Source organism: Acomys russatus, chromosome 28 (genome assembly GCF_903995435.1).
Source record: "Acomys russatus chromosome 28, mAcoRus1.1, whole genome shotgun sequence".
NCBI lineage: Eukaryota > Metazoa > Chordata > Mammalia > Rodentia > Muridae > Acomys > Acomys russatus.
In genome coordinates, this window is record NC_067164.1 from 24,658,880 (window position 1) to 24,672,784 (window position 13,905).

Sequence of the window (13,905 nt, forward strand, 5' to 3'; positions counted from 1 at the left end):
TCACTGTAGGAGCCACACTTGCAGGTGATCAGGTACGTCATTCTTGGCTTTCAGACATCAGTAGAAGACTTTTTTTTTTTTTTTTTTAAACAACCACACTTTATTTAGCTTAACAGTTTCTCTGATACAAAGAGAAATATCAAAAGAAAACCTAGGACATATGCACATGTAACCCTCCCAAAACCTAAGAGAAAAAAGGACAAAGTTCCCTTCAACAGAGGAAATTATCTTCGCTTCTGGAAGATGTTTCCATGCCCATTCCATTCCACGTCCTCTTCCTCTTGCAGCCACTTGGGCCTTCAGGATAGCAGCTTTTCCTCGGCCAGCCCCTGAGCCTTGGTTTTTATTTTTCATGCTCTTTAACATAGGTGCATTTTTCAACATGTCGGGCAAAATCAGAAATCGGATCTTGCTGCCGCGTATGTACACCTGTTCCAGCTGTGCCACTCGGCCGTCTCTGTACGTGACTGTGATGTTGGACATCTGGCAGTTCATGTTGTCCTCTGCTTCAATGAGCTTCCCTCGGTACACCTCGCCAGTGTTGGTCTCACAGGTTACTATGTGGCCCTCAGCCTCGTGCAAGCCTTTAATCGGCATTCCAATAGACATCTTGGCAGGACTCTTCCTGTGCAAATAACTGTAGGTTCCTTTTCGGTTCTGGCACAAACGTTAGAAGACGAAGGCGTGTAAGTGACGGAATGGCGGGCCTTTTTTTTTTTTTTTTTTTTTTTAAGGCAAGAGTTTCTCTACATAGTCCTGGCTGTGTGAAGACTCAGTAGGTAGACCAGACTCAGAGATCCACCTGCCTCTGCCTCCTGAGTGCTGGGGTTAAAGGCATGCGCCACTACACCTGGGTAGCAGACACATCTTTATTTGAGCTTTATAGTTGAATAAGAAACGTACCCCCTACTCAGAAGTCCTCATTTTCCCTAAATACAGCGTGGGTCCCAAGCCAGGTGACTTACTTATAGAGGTTACCCGTCATGAGAGGAGGTGACAGCTTATTTTAGTGTAGCAGAGTCGTAGCAGAGCCAGCAGAGTTAGTTCATTCGGCATGTGCTTGCCCAGTGCCAGCTCCTTGCAATCAGGAGTGGTGCCTGTGGTCAGCATTTTCTCTCCGCGAAGGATGTGGATTGGTAACAAATACGTACTTGCAAACCGAGAATTCTGGAAGCGCAGTTGAAGACTGGCTAACCTGGAGCTGGCAGTCAGAGAAGACGACGCTAAAGAAGTGGCCCTGTGGGTGACTTCAGACCATGTCCCTGCAGGAGCTGGCTTGAGGCATAGGGCAGGGAGCTTAGAAATAGGAGAAGGAGCAAGAGAGGGGTGGGTGTAACTTTACACTTCACATAGAGACGAAGCATCTGCACGCAGGAAAAGAGGAGGACAGGTGAAATGTGGGGCATCGGGGAGCACGCCCAGAAGATCAGGGTCCCCTTGCAGAAACAGCCTAAACAGCACGAAGTGATTTGGCTTCACCCTGGTGTCTTTTGGCAGGGGAGTGATGACATCTGATGTGTGGCTTTGCAAAATCGTCTTGGCTGCAGTGTGCACAGCAGGTTCTAGTGGGCAGACAGGAGGCTGAGGCTCAGGGCAGAGGGTGATGCCAGAAGGGCTGATGATGGTAGAAGGGAAGCCGAAAGGTGGGCTCAGTGCAGGCCGGATACGTGCCCCAAAGATGGATGGCCAGCTTGTTTTGTTTATGTAGTTTACTTTGATACGCTGGAGTCCGTTCTGGGGCTTGAACCCAAGTCTTTGGGCCTGCTTGACACTCACTTTCACCCACTGTGCCATCTTGCTCTCCAGAGGCTGAGTTGCTGGCTGGAGCCTGGACTGATCAGTTCCCTGTTTTGGCTGTGGCTTCTCCAAAGCAGGGAGCAAGGAATGAGGCAGCAGGCTTGGTGTAGAAGAGATAGGGGAATCGTTTCTGTTGCAAACCCGGTGCTATTCATGGAAGCCCGGATAGATGTGGCAGGAAATTGGAGCTAAGGGCACAGGTCCCTGGTGTGGAGACGTGAAAGGAAAGCTGTATGCATGCTCTGGAATCTTGGGCCCAAGATGCAGAGATGTCTGAGAACCGGCGTTAACTACGGGCTTGGCAAAAAGCTTTCATTTTGCTTTTCAAAAACCATTCGAACCTACTCAGCATGCCTCAGTGAGGTAGCGCTCAGTCGGGTCGCTTGAAGCGTTCTTCATCCTCTCCCCCGATGGCCTTTCAAGGCCACCGTCTTTGTAACAGAGGGTCCGTACTGGGCTTTCAGTTCTGACGTTTGAGTAATGCCAGTCTAATGTGCAGTCTTTGGGAATTATCTTTTATGCTTTAGTTAGGATGAAGTGTGCTTCTCGAAGGGGTGTATGCTAAACCCAGATCTCAAGGAATGCAGCTGAGAGTGAGCAGCACACAGGGCAGGGAGGTGCTCTGCTTTCATTTCTGTTGCTGTGGGGGAAAAAAATCCTACAACAAGCAATGTTGCTAAGAGAAAGAGTTTTTTTTTTAGTTTGGACTTCTCAGTCCATCACAGGCAGGAGTCCTAGAGAGCTAGCCACGTACACAGTCAAGAGCAGAAAGAAACAAACGCACTCATGCTGCCTGCCTGCCGGCTAGCCAGCTTTCTTAAAACTCTGAGACAGATCAGTCCTGTCTTAGTTACTGTTCTGTTGCTGTGATGAAAAACCATGTGTAGAGGAATGCTAGTTCAGAACATGGCTGCTCTGGCAAGAGATCATATCCAAAGACTCTCTAGGTCTGTGTGATCCTGCTGGAATCCAAACTATGCCTTTAATCCAGGAGTCAGAGACAAACACATCTGAGTTCAAGGCCAGCCTGGGAGAGAGCGCATTTCTGGTAAAGAAAAGCTTAGGCCCAGGTGTGGTGATACACGTCTTTAACCCCAAACACTGAAGGTAGAGTTAGTTTGTAGAAGGAAGCACCTATGGTTTGTGTGTGTGTGTGTTTTGTTTGTTTGTTTGTTTTTGTCAGGTTTCTCTGTCTACTCCTGGCTGTCCTGGACTCACTTTGTAGTCCAGTCTGGCCTTGAACTCGGAGAGATCCACTTTCCTCTGCCTCCTGAGTGCTGGGATTAAAGGCGTGTGCTACGTGTGTCTGGTCTTATGTTGAGGTCTTTGATCCACTTGTGCAGGGTGATAGATATGGTTCAATTTGCATTTTTCTGCATGTAGACATCCAGTTAGACCAGCACCATTTGTTGAAGATGCTGTCTTTTTTCCATTGTATGGTTTTGGCTTCTTTGTCAAAATCAAGTGTCCATAGGTGAGTGGTTTATTTCTGGGTTTTCAATTTGATTCCATTGATCCACCTGTCTGTTTTTATGCCAGTACCGTTCAGTTTTCATTGCTGTTGCTCTATATTCCCCTAGAAGATCTGTTATTGTACGGGATTGTTTTATCTATTCTGGTTTTTTTTTTTTTCATATGAAATTGAGAATTGATCTTTCAAGGTCTGTAAAGAATTATGTAGGTATTTTGATAGGGATTGCATTGAATCTGTAGATTGCTTTTGGTAAGAGGGGCCATTTTTACTGTGTTGATCCTACCAATCCATGAGCATGGGAGACCTTTCCATCTTCTGATATCTTCTTCAATTTCTTTCTTCAGAGACTTGAATTTTTTTCCAAACAGGTCTTCCACTTGCTTGGTTAGAGTTACAAGATACTTTATATTATTTGTGTCTATTGTGAAGGGTGTACTTTCCCTAATTTCTTTCTTAGTTTGCCATTTGTATACAGGAGGACTACTGATTTTTTAAAAATTAATCTTGTATCCACCACTTTGCTGAAGGTGTTTATCAGCTGTAGGAGTTCTCTGGTGGGATTTTGAGGGTCACTTATGTACACTACCATATCATCTGCGAATAGTGATACTTTGACTTCCTCCTTTCCAATGTGGATCCTCTTGATTCCCTTTTGTTGTCTTATTGCTCTATCTAGAACTTCAACTACTATATTGAAGAGATATGGAGAGAGTAGGCAACCTTGTCTAGTCCCTGATTTTAGTGGAATTTCTTTGAGTTTCTCTCCATTTATTTTGATGTTGGCTATTAGCTTGCTGTATATTGCCTGTATTACGTTTAGGCATGTGCCTTGATCTCTGATCTCTCCAAGGCTTTAAACATGAATGGGTGTTGGATTTTGTCAATGCTTTTTGGCATCTAAGGAGATGATCATGTGAGTTTTTCTTTTATCTTGTTTATATAGGGAAGTGCCTATGTTTGAAAGTGATGCCTAATTGAGAGGCAGAAAAGGTGAGGAATCAGAAAGATTTGACAAAATAAGGGCCAATACAGAGAGAGAGAGAGAGAGACAGAGACAGAGACAGAGACAGAGACAGAGACACAGAGAGAGAGAGAGAAGAGAGAGGAAGAGAGAGGGAAGGGAGGGAGAGAGAGAGAGACAGAGAAATCGAGACAGAGAAAGGAAGAGAGGGAGAGGAGAGAGAGACAGAGACAGAGAGAGAGAAGAAGAGAGGGGGAAGGGAGGGAGAGAGAGAGAGACAGAAATCGAGACAGAGAAAGGAAGAGAGGGAGAGGAGAGAGAGAGAGAGAGAGAGAGAGAGAGAGAGAGAGAGAGATTGATTGAATGAGAGAACAATCTAGACACAGGTCAAGACAGAACAAGCCAGAGAATGAGAAGGAGCCAGAAGATTAGAGTAGATTGCTGGAGATAGGTTGACGCCAAGCAGAGCAATTCAGAGGCCAAGAGAGAAGCCAGATTGAATAAGTCAGCTGGGAGAGGAGTTTGAGCCAGAACAGCTGAGTTGAACCAGCCAGCTATGAGCTCAGTAAGAACAGGCAAACATTAAGTCTCAGAGGCCGAAAACATTCTAGGCCTAGGTTAGATTGTACGGAGGCTAGAAGCTTCCAGGACTAGGCCTAAGTTAGCAGAAGAAGGTAGCAAACCTTGGAGACAACAATTGAAAACAGAGAATAAAATTTCCTATTACACCATGTTCAAGGCAGCTTATAAAGGAAACCATTTAGTTGGGGGTGTCTTATTTTGGGTTTTATTGCTGTGAAGAAATGCCATGACCAAAGCAACTCTTACAAAGGAAAACATTTCATTGGGGCTGGCTTACAGTTTCAGAGGTTTAGTCCATTATCATCATGGCGGGAAGCATGGCAGCACACAGGCAGACATGGTGCTGGAGAGGTAGCTGAGAGTTCTACATCTTGACCGGAAGGCAGCAGAAGGAGACCGTGTGCCACACTGGGCTCATCTTGAGTTTAGGAGACTTCCAAGCCTGCACCCACAGTAACACACTTCCTCCAACAAGGCCACACCTCCTAATAGTGCCACTGCCTATGAGTCAGACACTTAGTCTCTGGGGGCCATACCTATTCAAGCCATTGGGAGGTGGGGGGAGCATAAAATTTCAGAGGGTTAGTTCACAAACATCGTGGTTGGGAGCATGGCAGCAGGCCAACATGGCACTAGAGCAGTAGCTAAAAACTTTACATCCTGGTCCTGGGGTAGCAGGCAGAAAAGAGAGAGAGCAATTGAGCCTGGCAGGCCTTCTGAGACCTCAAAGCCCACCTCCAGTGGCACACCTCCTAATCCTTCCCAAACAGTTTCATCAAGTGGGGCAACCATGCATGTAAAACATAAGAGCCTATGGGGATTCTCCTTAAGACCACCACAGGGGTCCACCTCAGGGACTGCTGCTGCCTGCAGTGGTCTGAGCCCTCCCAAGTCAACCAGCAGTTATGACAGCCCCCAGAGACATACCCATAGGCCAGTCTGATCTAGATAATCTCTCACTTAAATTCTCTTTCCAGCTTATTCCAAGGTGGGTCAGGGTGACAGTTAAACCAGCCAGCACAGGAGGCGAGGCAGGAGCCACAGTCCTGTCACTGCCAGCTATACTCAGGTACTTTTTGCAAAACTGTTGCTCGTTTGAGGAGAAGGATTTGAATCCCAGCCCAATGGTTCTATTTCCAAGCAGAAACTTGAACCCCGCTCCCTTGGGGTCACAGGGTTGGCCTTGTGTCAGACTGTTCATTTAAGTCTTGGTAGGGTGGATTCCCCAGTCTTGTGCTCTTTTTAGAGGGTCACATCTGTAGTCACCGTTGACATCTCTACCCTTCCACCTCTCCATATCACTGAAGTTAGAAAGAGTGACAAGAAAAAGCAGCGCTCGGTCCCATCGCTGCGGAGTTAGGCGATCCCACTCTCTGGCCACCGGTGCACAGATTCTGTTTGCGTTGATGTCAGCCTCCTCGCTACCAGCCAGCACCTCTCTTTTTAAGTTGTTTTGCGATCGTGTCTGTCTCATTTGTGATTTTTGGCCCAGTGACACATCTAATTTTTATAGTTGTTTATAACAGAGTTGCATCTGGTAAACTGAAGTTTTATTTTTGCTTTATGAAGTTTGAAAACATAGCCTAAAGGCTAAATTTAATTCGGAAGCCCCCCTGAGGGATGGGAAGACTTGATTTATTTAATCCTAGTAGCTTACTGCTTGTTTGAATTTGCCACAGCCTCAGCATTATAATGGATGTAGGTGCAGTTAAAACAGCGGTGAAATTCACCAAAGCTTTGGCGCTGACCAAGGCTGAGTTGTTTCCTTGCCTGACCTCTGCTCAGCTCTGGTCCATGTCTGTTAGCAATGTGCCTCTTCCCTGCAACTGGCTCCCTGTTACTGGCTCCCTGTGGTCTCTAGATCACTCTCTTTACTGAAGGTTGTTGGTTGCAGGAGTGTGGTGGGCTAGGGCGAAGGGGTGTAAATGCGGGAAGGCTATGTCAAAATTTTAACTGCGAATTCCATGCCTGTTCTTACAAGTGCCTCGTCCACCCCGTCCCGAGGGTTCTCTGGTGGCTTCTGTCACAGAGACCCTGAGCTCCCATGGCCTACAGCACAAACATGACACTTACATGCATCACTCTTTTTTTTTTAAAAAAAAAATTTATTTATTTATTTATTATGTATACAGTGTTCTGCCTGCATGTACACCTGCACACCAGAAGAGGCAACCAAATCTCAGTACAAATGGTTGTGATCCACCATGTGGTTGCTGGGAATTAAACTCAGAACCAACCTTTCAGTCATCACTGCAGCCCCCGCAGCACACTTTTAAGAGTCAACTTAAGTATCAAAGTACTTAAATCTGACAACTAAAGTAACACTTTTAGCCACTGTTTATCTGTTGGAAAAATACAGTATCCATTTGACCTGCTTTGCTGAGATCTCATAAAAGTGAAGGATGTTAAAATTCACGTCGCTACGCCCAGCAGAGTCTTCTTCTTGTTGATCCTGGGATATTAGTCAAATAAAGCCAGACTGAACCGGCTGATTAGAATCTACAGAAATTACCCTGTTCTTCCCATTGATAAGCAAATAGTAAATGTTTGGTTCTGTCGGTAAATATCTGGCTTATAGAAGTAATCTGAGTTGTTCCTCTGTCTTCTGGTTAAGGCAATCCTTTATTCTGGAATTTAACCAAAGACAATAAAGCTTGCTTAGCAAGAAACCATGGTAGTACTTGCACATTCCACATAGGCTAGTAGTAGTGTCTTTGTCTTAGATTATGCAACTAAGTTTTGGCGCACCGAGCAACGAGAGAGTGCACCGGCAAGCACATACTGCTTAAAAGAATAATTTGGTGCCAGGTGTGGTGGCGCACGCCTTTAATCCCAGCACCCGGGAGGCAGAGGCAGGCGGATCACTGTGAGTTTGAGTCCAGCTTGGTCTACAAAGTAAGGACAGCCAAGGCCACACAGAGAAACCCTGTCTCAAAAAACTGGAAAAAAAAAAAAAAAAAAAAAAAAAAAAAAAAAAAAGAACACTTTGCTCCAGGAATCGTAGCACACACCTAAAACCGAGCACGTGGACTACAGGGGCTGGATGACATGTTCCAGGCCGGCCGGGGGATGCTCGGAGGCCTCGTCTCGAAATTATAAAAACACACATATATTAATATGTTGCAAACAGTTCTCCTTTTTAATTTTAGGAAACAGATATTGATGACAGGTATGGAGATCTCGATGCCAGAGGAGACTCTGATGTTCCTGAGGTCCCACCATCCTCAGACAGGACCCCTGAGATTCTCAAGAAAGCCCTGTCTGGACTATCTTCAAGGTATGATGGGTGAGGGCGGGTCCGTTTGCTGTCCCATCACACGTCCTGGCTTCCGGTTCATCCTGGCGCAGTTTTGTGCATTATGTTTGGCTTTTTGTGACTTTGGGACCCATGAGAGAAGAAGGCTGTAAGGCAAGACATCCTGACGGGCGTCACCAGTGCCATTATTTAATGCTTAAACAGTGTGAAGTGTGAGAAAACCAGTGCTGATAGGTCAGCTGGTGAAGGTTATAGGAACAACCCAGGCTCCTGGGTTTGCTGGTATAGGAATGCCTCCTAGTTAAAACCACATATTGTGTGTTCTCCAAATGCCTGAAGAAAGAAGTAATGTATAATCCTTTCCTTTGATGATTGTGCATATGTACATATGTATGGGGGTATATACATGCATGTGTGCATATGGTGTGTGTACTTGTTCTTGTGGGGAGTGTTCATCTATGTGCATAGGCCAGAGGTCACCGTCATGTGTCTTCCTTGAGCTGCTCTCCAATTATTATTTTTTGAGATAGGGTCTCTCGAAGAACTTGTGGCTCATTGACTTGGCTGGAATGCTCTCAACCCTCCCACTGCCCCCCCCCCCACCCGACACCCCACACCCCCGCTCTGTAGTGTGCCACTGAGCTAGAGTGCTGGAGATGCAAACCTAGTCGCTTACACTTGCTTGCCAGGGGCTTTGCCGCCTGAGCCATCCATCTCCCAGCCCCCAGGATTTCTTTCTTTAACTGAATCTAAAATTACTGTCTAAAACCGAACAACATTTCACCATTTCGTGTTTTGCTATTTTAAAGTGTTCATGGCCATGGGATTTCAGCAAATCCCATCTCACCCTGCGTTGTATGCTTTGGTAACTTGAATCAAAGTTTACGAAAGTGAAGGAAATGCTCAGCTTTATCCAGATTGCCACGTGAAATGTGACATGGCCACAGGGCTTCACCAACACCTGCTTATTCCACCACTCAGGAAGAGATGTAGAAGAAGCACAGAGGCAAGAACGTTCTGGAGGTTTCTGTGCTGTGTTTTTATGTGATATCCTCTGACTTCTTTCTGCTTGGTGCCGTTCTGAACAAGAAATGATGAGTCTCACTTGTGACCAGTCACAGCCCACCATCACAGCACCTCTGGTCTAGTCATGTAGTAGTAAATGTAACCTGAGTTTTGCTTGTTTGCATTGGGTGACAACCGTTCTGAAGATATAAAGGAGACTCACGCTCAACTCAATCTCTCTCCTACCTTACCCTCACACCACAGATCACTCCTGCCATCCCTCAGTGTGTGTGTGTGTGTGTGTGTGTGTGTGTGTGTGTGTGTGTGTGTGGTGCAAGTAGGTAGTTCTATAGAGGGCACCACTGTTGTCTTCTTGAACACTGTCTCCTGGAGTCAGCAAAGGTGCTAATGGGCTGAGGCACAGGGCTGTACACACTTCAGGCAAAAGCCAGAAGTCCAGGCCTTCAGAACTCCAGGACTGACCAGACACTGATTGGGTTCCCAGTGACCCTCTCATGGGTTCCCAGTGACCCTCTCATGGGTTCCCAGAGACCCTCTCATGGGTTCCCACTGATCCTCTCATGGGTTCCCACTGATCCTGTCATGGGTTCCCACAGACCCTCTCATGGGTTCCCAGTGACCCCTCATTAGGCTCAGGTGAGAGCAGCTCACAGGGCTTGAAAGGCTTAAATTATAAACAATGTCTCAACAGACTTTTGACAAAACTGCCAAAGAAATACAGAGGACAAGATCTGCATGTCCCAAGTGTATGGGCGTCTGTCCCTTTGGAGTTGGAGGCACCTTCCTTCTGAGATGTGGATGAATTCTTGTCCACTTTTTTGGACCACTGCTTTCAGCTGCCAAAATTCTCTGTGCCTCATCCTTTGGGGGTTCAGGAGACTTGACGACACAGAGCTGTGAGTGGATAAGCAAGGTCTCTCTAAGGGTAGAGTGCTGAACAGGAAAGCCAGCATGGCCTTTCTAGTCAGAATCTTCTTGTCCTGTGGACTGCGTGCCTTTCTCCTGGTATACAGTAAGACTTTCCTCAAATGATGGTCTGGTCCTCTTCCAGGCAAAATGGATTAAGAGTACTGCTTTACAGCCAGTTCTAAAACTGAAGGAAACTTAGAGTACACGTTTAGTTTCTGTGACCTACCTAAGAGAAGGAAAATGCTAGTTTCTGTGGCCCGCCTTAGAGAGACAAAAGGGAGCGGGCCAAAGGAGGGCAGGCAGAGGCCAGCGAGGAGGAATTTTGCTTTTTGAAGTCTGTGTCTGAGGCCTCACCTGGCCCAGCATTAATCTAGTCTTTGAGAAAATAAAGACTATGGGAAGTAAGCCTGGAATTGTGGTTGAAGATGGAAAAATCTGTCACAGTAGCATACCCATATTAGACTAAACTATTTTAAAGCGGTTTTCATGTTTGTTTTTTGTTTGTTTTTTTTAAGCTGATGGAGCAAAGAGGTGCTGTCTTATTGAAAGCACTACTATGATTTTAATAGTCCTTTCCCAATTCTTTCCCTGACCTAGTCCACAGATAGATCTTTGCTTTAGAAATCTTGTCAAATCTGTTCAGACTTTAGTGTGTGTGTGTGGGGGGGGGGGGAGACAGAGAGACAGAGTGCATACTTGTGTGTTATATAAATGCATACATAAGTGTGCACGCACTAGTTTGATGCTCCATACTAAGGATGCTGAATTCCCGTGTGTCAGTAGGATTCTTCCTTGGTAATGACTTTTTAATATAAAGCAACAACAGCAAAGACTAGCAGCTATTTGTTGAGCTACACTGTGTCTAAGCGTTGCTGTCAGCACGTAACATGTACGACTATATTCTCACAGCAGTCCTGCTACACGGTTGTGTGTGTGAGTGTTGCAAACAAGGAACCCGAGGTGGAGAGAGGATGTGAGCTCAGGCCCTGTGGTGGGCACAGTGAATCGAGGCCTTGTTCCTAGCTGCCCTGTGTCACGAGGGAACGGTTCTGGAAACCAGAAAAAGATATTTTGGCACCACACGTGAGAGGCTTGCTTAGGGAAGCCAAAGCAGTAGACAGTCTGTAGAGACCGCACGGGTGTCCCTGTACAATGTTCGCTTTGTTGTGGAGACCATGTTGTGGAGACCATGTTGTGGAGACCATGTTGTGGAGACCATGTTGTGGAGCCCATGTTGTGGAGCCCATGTTGTGGAGACCATGTTGTGGAGACCATGTTGTGGAGACCATGTTGTGGAGACCATGTTGTGGAGCCCATGTTGTGGAGACCATGTTGTGGAGACCATGTTGTGGAGACCATGTTGTGGAGACCATGTTGTGGAGACCATGTTGTGGAGACCATGTTGTGGAGCCCATGTTGTGGAGCCCATGTTGTGGAGCCCATGTTGTGGAGCCCATGTTGTGGAGACCATGTTGTGGAGACCATGTTGTGGAGACCATGTTGTGGAGACCATGTTGTGGAGCCTTGAGTTTGTAGGTATTGAGGGTTAGGAGCTCTCACCGTGTAAGGAGTTTCTGGGCCACAGGGAGGAACTCTGACCCCCAGAACATAGATTTGCAGGAGTGGTGCATATTCTCAGACCCTCTTCTGCACATACGTGTGCATGTGTGCAATGCAGACATGGGCTGGTACTCTTCTTACCTTCTGTTTTCATTTCATTCTGTGCTAAGTAGACACAATCGCTCCCATCCTTAAATACCCGAGGCATCCCATTGTATGAGCATAATACAATTTCTTTTACCCATGAGAGGCATTGAATTTGTTTCTGAATTTTCAGAATGAAAACATCTCTATATTAAGTATTTTTCTCTGTAATAGCCTTTTCCTAGAAACCCATGAGTTTGTTAAGGTGAATTCATAATTTTCTTAAAGAGTGAAACTGCTTGGCCAAGGTTCATGCTCACTCTGAGCCCTTACTCTGGGACCCCTCAAAAAAAAAAGTGCTATTGAAAGTGTGATCATTAGCCAGGCAGGTTGGTGTGTGCTGCGAGGGGTGTGTCTGTTAACCAGGCAGGGGAGTGTGCTGCGAGGGGTGTGTTTGCTAGCCAGGCAGGCTTAGCTTCATCTCTCAGTGAGTCTCTTCTGGCAATGTGTGGCAGTGTGTGGTGTCAGCAGGGTAGCTGCTGTTGGCAGCCACTGGGTAGAGAACAGGTCCTCACAGCTCAGCATCATAGGAAGGCTCTCACAGCAGAGTGAACTGGTCCAAGTGTTGTTAATCAACAGAAAGCCTGGAAAGATCCAGGCGAAGCCTACCAGTGCTCTTGGACTTGGTATTGTTGTCACCTCTCTCTGAGAACCCACACACTTCCTGTCCACCTCTGTTCCAGGCTGTCTCCAAACGCCTGTTCCCCATTGGGTGACAGAGCCTGCGTGCTGTGCAGGCCGCCTCTTGTCCTCATCTTAGTCTTAAGTAAATTGCACAACCATGCAAGTTCTGACGACTCATTATGCTTGTGCCTCCAGGAAAATAATTAAAACATGCCACTAGCTTCTGAAAACAAAACCTACTTCCCGCTTGTATTAATAGCACGGCTGGGATTTGATGAGCGCATAACCACTTAAAACTATTTGTTATTGTTGTTGGTGTTTTCCCTGGCCGTACTAGGGGTTGAAGCCGGAGCTCAGATGTGCCAAGCCCAGTGGCCTCTACTACTGAGATGGTCACTAGGAGACTCAATACAGACAGGCCATTCCATTTCAGCCCAGCGACTTCCTCCTGCCCTCCATGCCATGCTCAGTTTAACTGAGTACTTCAGCCCTGGAAGGCAGTTTTTTTTTTTTTTTACAGGATGATGTGGTGTCAAGTGTTTCCCACAGTTCCCATGTGGAAACTCAGTCCCCAGGGCTGAGAGGTGTGACCTAAAGGAGGCCCTGTGAATAGAGCAGTGCCACAGATACGGGCATGGGGGTGGTTACCACCCAAGTGGTCCTGCCTGGCAGCTTGTCCTTTGGCCCTCCAGCATAGGGCCATGTGAGCAGCGTCACCAGACATCACACCTTGGTCCTGAGCTTCCCGGCCTCCAGGACTGTAAGAAGCCTCTGTTCTTCATAAAGCAGCCTGCTTCAGGTGTTCTGTTAAAGCAGCAGACAGTGGGCTAAGGACATGATGCCACTGGATATATACAGTATAGAAAAATACGGGGTTATCTTCTAACTCTGTAGTTTTGGAAAATCTAGAGATTAAATTCATTTTGTATCTTACTGGGAGAAGAATTCACTATGAAATGAAATGTGGCTGCAGAGAGGCTTCTGGGTAAGATTGGAAGCTCCCACTGGTTCCTAGTCCCCGGAGGAGAGGAAGAGAGGGAAAACATGTTCTATTTTACAGAGGAGGAGCTCTGCAGGTCCACAGAGACAGTGGCGAGTGCCAGGAGTGTAAAGAAACAGATGAGCAGGCCCAGAACGAAGACAGGCAGGCTGCACTCGACTCTGCACATGCTGCTGGCAAAGGAAGCAGGACACTCACTGGATGCCTTGGTTTTGTCCTCGCTGCGTGTGGCTGGGGACTGATCCCTAAGAATAGGCTATGCAGTAAGAGTGTGTCCGAGCCAACAGGTGTATGTGTTGTGATATGGAAATAAAAGAACTCGAAGAAGCGAAGCAAAGGATTGTAGCTCCTCAGCTACTTAATCGGAAGACTCCAAAGTGGTTAAAGTGCTGCATGGAGAATCCCACAACCTGTGAGAACGTCAGGGACCTCAGACGGTACAGAGACGAGTCGGTGCAGGACATGGAAGAGACAGCAACAGAGGGACGAGTCATTAGGGACGTTGAAGTCTTTTTTGGGTCGTGAGAGAAAGATTCTAGAAATGAAAAACTCAGTGAAGCAAATAAAAACAC

At 46.5% G+C, this 13,905-nt stretch overlaps 1 protein-coding gene and 1 pseudogene across 1 annotated transcript in view; one reads left to right on the forward strand and one right to left on the reverse strand.

The window, feature by feature from the left end:
• Positions 1-13,905, forward strand: part of Cds1 (CDP-diacylglycerol synthase 1) — a 76,439-nt gene that overhangs the window by 12,611 nt on the left and 49,923 nt on the right. Inside the window, exon 2 of the mRNA XM_051170336.1 lies at positions 7,964-8,091. Coding sequence (XP_051026293.1) covers positions 7,964-8,091 — 128 coding nt within the window. The remainder of the gene's footprint in view (positions 1-7,963; positions 8,092-13,905) is intronic.
• Positions 77-681, reverse strand: LOC127210635 (small nuclear ribonucleoprotein Sm D3-like; annotated as a pseudogene).